The 10,520-nt window shown below is 35.3% G+C and overlaps 1 protein-coding gene and 1 non-coding gene across 3 annotated transcripts; both read left to right on the forward strand.

Annotated features, from left to right (window-relative positions):
* Positions 1-494: 494 nt before the first annotated feature.
* On the forward strand, positions 495-566 carry TRNAG-UCC (transfer RNA glycine (anticodon UCC)). The gene has a single exon. It is a non-coding gene; the product is annotated as a tRNA-Gly (tRNA).
* Positions 567-3,917: 3,351 nt separating this feature from the next.
* Positions 3,918-7,491, forward strand: LOC105769503 (hypothetical protein). Of its 2 annotated transcripts, none has more exons than XM_012590186.2 (4): positions 3,918-4,092; positions 5,060-5,206; positions 5,404-6,098; positions 6,494-7,491. In XM_012590186.2, the coding sequence occupies exons 1-4, from the start codon at positions 4,046-4,048 to the stop codon at positions 7,282-7,284; spliced, it is 1,680 nt and encodes a 559-aa protein (XP_012445640.1). In that variant the 5' UTR covers positions 3,918-4,045; the 3' UTR covers positions 7,285-7,491. The 2 variants fall into 2 exon arrangements, with proteins under 2 accessions (XP_012445640.1, XP_012445641.1); XM_012590187.2 differs by having other exon boundaries at positions 5,063-5,206.
* The last annotated feature ends 3,029 nt before the right edge of the window (positions 7,492-10,520 follow it).

The raw sequence follows: 10,520 nt of genomic DNA on the forward strand, positions 1-10,520 counted from the left end.
CCGCGTGCCCTAGTTCCTCCTGTTCTAACTATTCAGGTTTTACATAATAATATGAAAGGAGAAAGGTAAAAAATGATTTCACATTTCAAAATTGTCTTCTGCAGAACAAAAAGATAATGAGCCAATGGCTCTTGATTTCATTGCGCACGTGATAAACTAAAGCTCTGTTGCAATTATGTTTAACTATATCTGGATATTATACCCAATCTTTGTGTATTGTTAGAGATGCTATTTTCTGTGTATTCGGTCTGTATCCAATACAGTTTGAAGTCGATCGTGACCGCAAGTTGTTCGTCTGAGCTCTGAAGCAATTTCTTGTTCTTTTTTCCATTTCCTTTGAACCTGAGTCAGAAGCGATCGATCTAGTGTCGTAACTTTCCTATCGTGTAAAGGAGATGATGGCCGCAGGATAGATAACAGTGGATGACAGAATCTTAACAGAATGAAGTAACTTTTTTATTGTAAATATATTATTAAATGTTCTACTTCATAGGGCGTTTGTAGTCCAACGGTTAGGATAATTGCCTTCCAAGCAATAGACCCGGGTTCGACTCCCGGCAAACGCAACTCTGAAATTTTAACTTTCACCGATTTTAAATTTTCTGTAACGACATTATTCTTGAATTTTTTAAAGTTAGAATTTAAATAGGTGGAAAACTTTGTTTTTGTTCTTTCATTTCCGTACCGAAATGCCATTTTCTTTCTTTGCTTTTTCCCCCTGTTTTTACTTAAGCTCATGTTTTCCAGCTTCATTCCAAACATTAAAATGCGGACGCAAGTTAAGAAGAAGACTCTAGACTTGAGGTCAACTTGTCAACTGGATCCGCACTTGTCTGAAACTATTGATGTCGAAATAGACGATACCTTAACCAACACTACCTATTGCAATTTCGGCCCACAACAATATACCACAGGCGCCATCCTTTTTCATCCATTATTTACGTGTACCTCTGCCTTTACACCCATTTTGTAGCTGTTTTTCTTTAAAAGAAAAAGAGAGAAATTTCAACCCACCTATAGAGTTCCTAAAAACAAGGAAGAACATGATGAAAAGTTGGAGTAATTCACGAAGCCATAGGCTATTAATTGTCTATCAAAATATATGGGGTCAATAGGCTATTAATTTTCCAAGCATATATATTCTAATTTCCTAGCTCTCATGATTCAAAATTTCAATTTCAGGCTAATAAGCCAAGTGGAAAATGACTGCCAGTAGCTACCATCTTAAATCCTTTGTATCATGTGCCTAAAACTAGGTTTCATACATATATATACATCTGTATGATGATGATGACCACGACAACAAGCATCAAAGTTGTTTTATATACATTATCTCTATAAAATATACATATAGGCAGCCACGTCTAGCTCGTGATCTTCCCACCCGACCAACCATCCATATCTTTACTCGCTCCTACGTCGATCGATAGATACATATATAGATATAGCATTTTTGATGAAATGTAGCATGTGTCTTTCTTTTGTCCTGTTTTCTGCTGACAGAGATTCGCTCAATCAATGTTGGGTCGATCGACAAGTTGATTTTTAGAACGATAATGAACACCTATACAAACACTAGAAACAATAATTCTTCTTTGCCCCAAGAAAAAAAAAAGCAACCTTCTTTCCAGACTCTACCTCCATTGTTAATTGTTACAGATAGACCAAATTTCACCTTGCAATGTTATAGCGGCCACATGCCAGCTCTTGAGTTGAGCCACACTGCTCGCCTAGTTCGGAATGGGTAGCAATATTTGATTATTTGGCTTTAAATAAATTCATATCCAATAGTAACTCATATCTACTCTACTACTGGAGGAAAAATAAATTCTAATGTGATGTAAGTTATGGTCCTTGATTCACAAGTGACTTCCAAACACTTCGCCAATGTAATGAAGAATTAGCCAAAATAAGCCAAGCAATATAATAAAGATTGGGCAGCTAGCTTCTTTAGTACTAACGATCTAGATGCATGCACGTAAAAGATACATATAGTTATCAACTAGGCATAACCTAATTATATTGATTAGAAGAAAATGATAATGTATGGTCAAACCACGAGTAACTTTCAAATTGTATCGAAAACTCAAACTCATATCAGTAAATTACTGGTGAAGACTAAAATGGGAATGACTAAACTTATCAATGGATTGGAATTTATGTATAGTCTAATTGAGAATGGTATTTTCCCGTGGAAATTCTAAAGAAAGAAAAAGGCATGATAGACGACAGGTACTTAGGCTTTCTCTCCAAAGGAGAAAAATATCAAAGCCATGTTTCTAAAAATATCTTCTTTTCCTCTCGTTTTTTGCCCAATAAAATTGATTCGTATGGGTTAACTCTTAATCACTGTCTGAAAAAGCCGATTTCTTGTATTTATTGAAATGTGTTTTAATAAAAAGACTTTCATAGTTTCACCCATATTTTGTTTTTTATTATTTATAATTCCAATTATAGTTTAATAATTTTAAGGTCATTATGATTTCAATCTACTACTATATGTTGGAGGTAGGGATAAAATTTATTAAGTTTTAAAGAGAGAATGCATGTTCAGATATTATAAATGACATTGTTAAAGAGATACCAAATCCAAACCCAGATTATAACGATAAAAATATTTAAAAAGAAAAAGAAAAAATATTACTTCTTTTAAACTTAACTATTCTTAATTAATAATTTATAATTGTGTTTTAAAAGGTGTCAGTTTACAATTAATCCATTAGATAAATATTTATTGATGAATGGAGATTGATTATTTGATTTCATAAATGAAGGAAAGTCATAATTTTAAATTTTATTCAATTGATTTATTTAATAAATTATCCTGTTTGTGAGGGAAGCTTTATGTTGGCTGGGGCGGAAGGAGTTTAATGCTGTTATTATTGAATACGACAGCTTGCTGGTGATCAATGGTGTCAATGGCTCTGAGTTGGGTTTATTAGTTTCTGGACACGAAGCAAACAAAGTGGCTCATCATCTTGCTCAAATTGCGCCTTCGTATTCTCGGTTTCAGGAGTGGAGCTCTCCCCCCACTGCTCTTATGTCGCTTTTCAATGCCAATCAGGCGATTATGGCTACTGCAAAGATTGGATGTAAATCTATCCACTTGAGGCTAATTCATCCATCTCTGTTATGTCATTTTTCGTTTTGTAATCTTATTAATGAAATGTCTCTTTACTAAAAAAAATATTTCAAAATTTTAACATCTACAATTTACTTTGTATTGTTAAAAGAAAAGAGAAGAAGAAAACGTGGGTTCAAAGTGATCTTCAATAATTCAGTGCAAAATATCTATATGCATTAAATTAAATACTGTCTCATTTAAAATAATAATGCTGTAAATGATTCCATCCCACAACACAAGAATTGAAGAAACAAACAGGGGAAGTAACAAATCCCAGTAAAGCATTCAAACATAAAATAATTTCTCCATAATTAATTAAAAGATTATAAAGTCTTCACATTGTTAATTTCTAAAAGAATGATGCATGCATATTACATCAATTAAGAAATTATGTTCCAAATTAAACTTTGATTAGGACGAGACTAGAAAAATTACATGTGCTACATAGATGGATTCATATGAAGTTCAACATCTTTCTTTTGTCTTCTATCTTTGTTAATCATATAAATTATTAATATTTAAAATACAAAAAATTTATTAATCAAATGTTTAAAATCCATAATTACCTTCTTCTTTTTGTTTGTTTTGTTTTACATTGTAACGATTTAACCAAGTATTATTAGTAAAATTTTCATCCTTCGTACAAGCCTAAACATGTTTTGCGTTATTCATATTAATAGTGTCATAATAAATGATTGAACATATTGGTGTCTAAGTTGTTGAATTACACTACAACTATAACTTGTTTCAAAGTCTTTAAATACCCCAGCTTCTAAAAACAAAGTGCTTTCATGTATCCATTGAACTAGAGTCTCTTTCTGCCCTTCACTCTCCTCCTCCTATTTTTCAACATATCTTCTTTGCCATTACTGTAGCCTTTGACTTTACCAGTACTCTCACTGTGTATAACTGGGGGAAACAATGCTTCCAAGCAGCTTGCTTTGTTCCATGCGTCCCAACTTCTCAAGGTAATTACTTATATATTTTTTTCTTTTTGGTATGGAAATTGAAAGGGGTACAAGAGTTACAAGGAACCAATAGTTTGCTGGGGTTTTGCTCCAAGGAATAAGCTCATTTTAAAGGATGAATATTGAGAAATGGGAATCCTTGATCCCAAAGTAAACTATATTGGGTTGTATATTTAACAACTTTGGGAAGATGGATAGATAGGATTGTTTAGATGCCTAAACCAAACGCTACTAGACAAAGGGTCTGAGATAATAAGAGATGAAGAGCAGTCCCATTTCAAATCATGCATGCATCAATAATCATGTTGTGTAGATTGAAAGTGAGAACTGATTTTGTTGTTGATCAGGTACCTTAGTCTAAATCAAACATGACTTTGATATGAAGCAAAGTTTGCAAACAAATCAACACAGGTTTTTGTCAATAACTTCAATTTCACTTGTCAATTGTTCCTTCCCCAAGCGTTTAGACCTCTTTTCCCTCCCTTTTTTTTGTTTTTAAGCAATGAAACAGGGCTAATGTCTTGTAATGAAGGATTGGTGATTTGATTTTCGTGTCCACCCCGACTGTACAAGACGTCACCATATAATAAATTCTATTTTGATACCAGCACTACAAAGAGATAATTTACAACAACATTTTGTTATTTTCTTCCAACTTGGATGAATTTCTAGGTTACAAGACGCCAAAACTCAATAAATTTTAGATTTCTTCTTCTCCTTCTTCCTTTGGGGGACCTCTCCTTCAATTAGCCATTTAATCATCTATAAACAAATAGGCCAAACATTGAAAAAAAGAAACAAACATAATATACAAAACACACACACACACACTAATCACAAAAAATATCTACACCATACACGTGTTTCAAAGGGCATTTTGGTAAATACAAAACTAAACCAATCGCATGTGTGAAGCGAGTGCACAGTGAAAAGCTTTAACAATGGCTTGAATGTTTTGTTGAGGTAGCAGGAAGAAGAAAGGGAACCGGGATAGCCTGGAAACTGAAGCCAAAGGCCTTGACTTTTGGTACGCCGTTCCGTTTAACAAAGATCCGTTTCAGAATCAGTCGTCGTCAAGATTCTCTTTAAGATCTGATAATTCTCACCTTTCCAGGTCTGCCTCCTTTTTATAACATTAAAAGGAACTTCCTTTTCTTGGTATTTGATTTTTGCTATCTTCAGCTGATGTGGTGTTACGTTTTATCCTGCGCATCCTCATTTAATAAGAAAGTTTGCAACTTTGCTTGAAAAGACTCCAAAGCTTTTCTCACTCACTGAGTTCGCTGTTCATCTCATTTTTGCTTGTTTCAGAAACGGGGCAGCGGTCAAGGCGAAGAAGAAAGGAGACATGGCGACCAAAGTATCGAACTTTTCGGATCTGATACAACGTGTTGCAGCTTCTTGTTTATTGCACCCGCTCGCCGCCGGTAGGCAAGAATCCGGCGAAGCTGACACCCTGACTGACGATGTTATTGAGGAGGACCCTGATGAAGAAGAATACTACGAGTATAACAATTCGAGTGAGGATGAAGAGAAAGAAAATGGGGTGAAGGGGGCGGAAAAGTCGAGGAGAATAGCGACAGTTTGGAACAATAACGGAGAGAAAACGAAGGAAATGGTGACGTTAATGGAGGAGGTTTTCGAGGCGGTGGCGGAAATGAAGAAGGCTTACGTAAGGTTACAAGAGGCGCATTGTCCGTGGGACCCGGAGAGGATGAGGGCGGCTGACGTTGCGGTGGTGGGTGAGCTGAGGAGGCTTGGGGTGTTGAGGGAAAGGTTTAGGAGAGGGACGCGCGGTGGTGGCGGTCGAGGGAAAGGACACGTGGCTATGCTGAAGGAAGTGGTGGCGCCATACGAGGCGGCGGTGGAGGACTTGAAGAGGGAAGTGAAGGTTAAGGAGGTGGAGATCGAGAACCTGAAAGAGAAGCTCAACACTGTCACTTGCCTTTCCAATGGCGGAAAGAAAGGACGGAGTTTTTCCAAGAGGAAAGTCAGCTGCAGTCAAGGTAATTCGCTTTGAAATTACCTTTTTAGACTAATAATTAGATAGCCGTTTTTCCTTCTATATTTGTATCTCTTTTGACGAAATTTAGGGTTATATTGGTAATTGTCGAAATTAGACAATATGCTAATAAAGTTGAAAATATTATAACCGGCCAATGGTATCATGCCACCTTGTCAAAGAGTAATGGTCAAACCAACTATTCCACTTTCATATTCAAATAACCTAGGAAGAAATTAGTTTTTCTGGCAAATTATTATGGGAATTTTAAGGTTATCAATGATTTATCTCAGAAAAATTTGACTATGCTCGTGTTGGGTTTATGGCCGTAATTTAGTTTAGAAGATAAATATCTACCAATATCTTGAGTTTAAGCTTTTTGCTTGTTCCTGGTGGCAGTACTTGGAGCAGCGCCAGTACCAACACCGGAGCTGTTCGAGGCTACAATGTGTCAGGTGAAGGAAGCATCAAAGTCCTTCACATCTCTCCTCCTTTCCCTCATGCGCGAGGCTCGCTGGGATATTGCTGCCGCTGTCCGATCTATTGAAGCTGCAACAGCTGCTCATGATACCACCGCTTATACCACCACGATAACTCCCTCTGTTATTGCAAATCACCATGCCAAGTACGCGCTCGAGTCGTATGTTTCACGCAAAATTTTTCAAGGATTCGACCACGAGACTTTCTACATGGATGGCAGCCTTTCTTCCTTACTTAATCCCGATCAGTACCATCGGGAGTGCTTCACTCAATACCGTGACATGAAAGCAATGGATCCGGTTGAACTTCTCGGAATCTTGCCTACCTGCAATTTTGGCAAGTTCTGCTCGAAAAAGTACCTTGCCATCGTTCATCCCAAGATGGAAGAATCCTTGTTCGGGGACTTGGAGCAGCGCAACCAAGTAATGGCCGGGAATCATCCAAGGAGTCAGTTTTATGGGGAGTTCTTGGGGCTGGCCAAGGCAATTTGGTTGCTTCATTTGCTTGCTTTCTCACTTGACCCTTCACCAAGCCAATTCGAAGCAAGTCGGGGAGCAGAGTTTCATCCACACTATATGGAAAGTGTCGGCAAGATTTCTGGTGGGCGAGTACCTACAGGTCAGATTGTTGGATTCCCAGTTAGCCCTGGGTTCAAGCTAGGAAATGGTTCTGTTGTGAAGGCTAGGGTTTACCTGGTGGCTAGGACTTAAAGACTTCTTGTATCTGCCTTAATAGGTTTTAGGATTTACGGTAGGGGAATCGGATTTAGCTTGCTGTTGCTATTACCGGACATCACTCGGAGGAATTTCTGGGGATTGTTATTACACTGATCTGATGTTAGGATTATTTAGGTCCTTTTTTCAGCTGTATGTAACAAGAGTATTTGCTCTTTAAGAAATTGATTTAAACTCCACGGATCTTTGCCTTGGTTGTACGGTTTGTTTTATCAAATCCTTGCCAGTCATGAAACCTGTATATCCAGATGCAATAATATTTAAAACAGAATTTATTAAGAGTTTGTATGAACGGAGTGGCAGGGTAAAATCTTATGTTCTTCAGCAAAGATGTGTCTGCAACAGATATATATATATATATGTGCAAATTCATGTTTAATGGATGTGTTCCAAAATCCTTCTATTGTGTATGAAATTTATGATTTCCATTGGCGCAAATCCAATCTTGGAATTTAAGATGAGAAAAAATTTCTCATTGGTGGCAAATGCTTATTCATTAAGCGGGGAAAATCCTATTTAAAAAGCAAAAAGATTATACTTCGACTCTTGCAAAGAACGGATTAACAGGGTCAGCTGCCCAATTAATCCTCATCCTTACATACCGTTACTGTATAAGATAGATCTCGTTACCATACAAGATGAGATGGATTAAGCGTTGGTATCATCGAATTTAAAGTTCTTTCTTTGATCCTCAAGGAATGAAGTTCATAGTAATCTCTTGTTGATCTTCAGGTCATACTGGAATAGTTGATCAAAGTGTGGCTGATATATGAGATATGATTAAAAGATTTAAAAGAAAAATCACTTGAAAAAGGGGAAATTACGATAAGATATGACGTAGCAAAAGTAAAGCCGAGGGAGGGTGTAGGGGATGTCGTGGAAAAGGAAGAATGCCATAAGCTAGCAGCCAAAGGGAAGCATAATGATTGAACAATCAGGGCAAAGCATTGTTTCCACCTTCAACCAAGTTCCCTTACACTAACAAACAAGCCCACATCAATTTCTTGATAGACATGTCCACTATCGATTATCGGCTTGCAACCTAAACTGTTTTTTTTGGTGCGACTCATTTTGATAAAAACTACAAAATTCTTCTAACCCCTTCATCTACTCAGACAAATAGCTTAACTTTTAGGTAGTCTTAAAACCTTTCCTACCAATGTTGGTACTATTGCATGATTCCAAATACAATGCGGAAAAAGATATTTGTCTATATAGTGTTAATTTATGCTTATTACATTCTCTCCGTTTCGTTTAGGGCTAGTTCTTTATTACTTTTAAAAAGTGCTTTTGAGAAGTGTTTTTGAAAAGTTTAGTTTAAAATTTGAGTTTTTAGCATTGCTGTAACACCCCCAACCTGTATCCCTCGCCGGAACCGGGTTACGGAGCATTACCGGAGATTACAGATCAAACAGACAGAAATCTCAAACATTTTATATCATCAAAGCAAGTCATCAAATCATCATTTTAATCCAAATTATAAACTCTCAAAAATAGATTTTATAACTACATTTACAATCAAACCACAAAATAACTAATATTTAGACACTCTAGGTACATGCCGACACAAAGAAATAAACATCACCATATTTGAGTTCGAGATCGTTGTTGGATGCTGAATCAACGATCAAACTTAAGTACTTAACCTGAGCACGGAAACAAACCGTACGCTGAGTATAAACTCAGTGGTATTTCTATAATCCGAATATTTAGAAATAAAACAATAAAATATGTATAATAAAATGTCAAGCACAATTGAACATTTAAAACCATATGATACTCAATTATCATCACTTGCTATATATAATAACTTTTCACATTCAATTCATGAGTATATAACTCGTGTATTCCATGTATTTATAACATATTTCATATTTTGTTTTCAATTCACTATCGTTTTTCATATTCTATTTTCAATTCACTATCTCATATTATTATTATTAGCCCAAAGTAGATTTTATAAAACACACCGGATATACAGAACAAATACAAAAGTGCATTATTATGCACTAATGAACAGAGAGCACTAAAGTGCTATACAGACAGCACAGATGTGCTAAATAGAGAGCACTGACATGCTAAATATCAGAGAGCGCGCTAGAGTTCCTTAATGGCATGCCACTAATATCCCAGTAGTTCTAAATTCCATCTACTCAGGCATTAAGGCTGAATTTTATACATATAAAAAATAATAATCCAATTATCATATTTGCACAATTTCACATTTACACACACACACACACACATATATATATATTCATAGTATATATATATTCCGATTCAATTCAACCAATATAATTTCATCACATATCAAGACAATCCATTTCAATTGTAAAACACAATAATTCTCACTTCAATCACTTATCATAACATTTAATTAAAATACAACAATTAACAATTAGATTCGAATTATAGAAATACAAACTAGGAATTCTGAGCTATTCGATGTCGACTATATTTTTTCCCTTTTAAGTCGAGAATTCCGGTTCGATGCTAGCTACGGAATTAAAATAATTAAAAATCATCAATACAATACCATTCAATCTCACATTAAATATTTCAATTTTTACTCAATATTTTTCTAAATTCAATTTTAGTCCCTGAACCGAGACTAACTTTTATTCTCAAAACTAATTTCATATTTTCATTTCATTCCCACTTTAAACTAATTTAACTCTCTAATTTCACCATAAATCCTTAATTTCAAATTCTCTCAATTTAGGCCCTATTAATTCAAAACTTATGTTTTATTTTACAAATCAACCCTTTACTAACTTCTAACTTGAAATTCAATCAATTTAACCCCTAATTCATCAATTAATTCAGCATAACTCATGTCTAAAAATTAACTATCTTTCAAATTTTCAACATAAATCATGACATATTTTGTTCTATAACTCAAAAAACTCAAAAATTACAAGAATAGGGACTAAATTGACTTACCAATTGAGCTTGAAACTTCAAAACCCCAAATGTAATAGCCCGATTTTAGGCTTAGTCGGAACAGTGGTTTCGGGACCACAAATCCGACGAAAAAAAAATGTAATGGCTTGAATTTTCAGAGGTGTCGGAACGGTGATTCGAGATCACTAAATTCGACAAATGGGTAGAAAATATTATTAATTTAGTAAGTATAAGTTAAATATGAAGTTAGGAAAATTTTTGAAATAGTGAATAGTGCACTAGAAATAAATATTAAAATAATTAGAATC

This window comes from Gossypium raimondii, chromosome 5, assembly GCF_025698545.1.
Source record: "Gossypium raimondii isolate GPD5lz chromosome 5, ASM2569854v1, whole genome shotgun sequence".
In the NCBI taxonomy this organism is placed as follows: Eukaryota; Viridiplantae; Streptophyta; class Magnoliopsida; order Malvales; family Malvaceae; genus Gossypium; species Gossypium raimondii.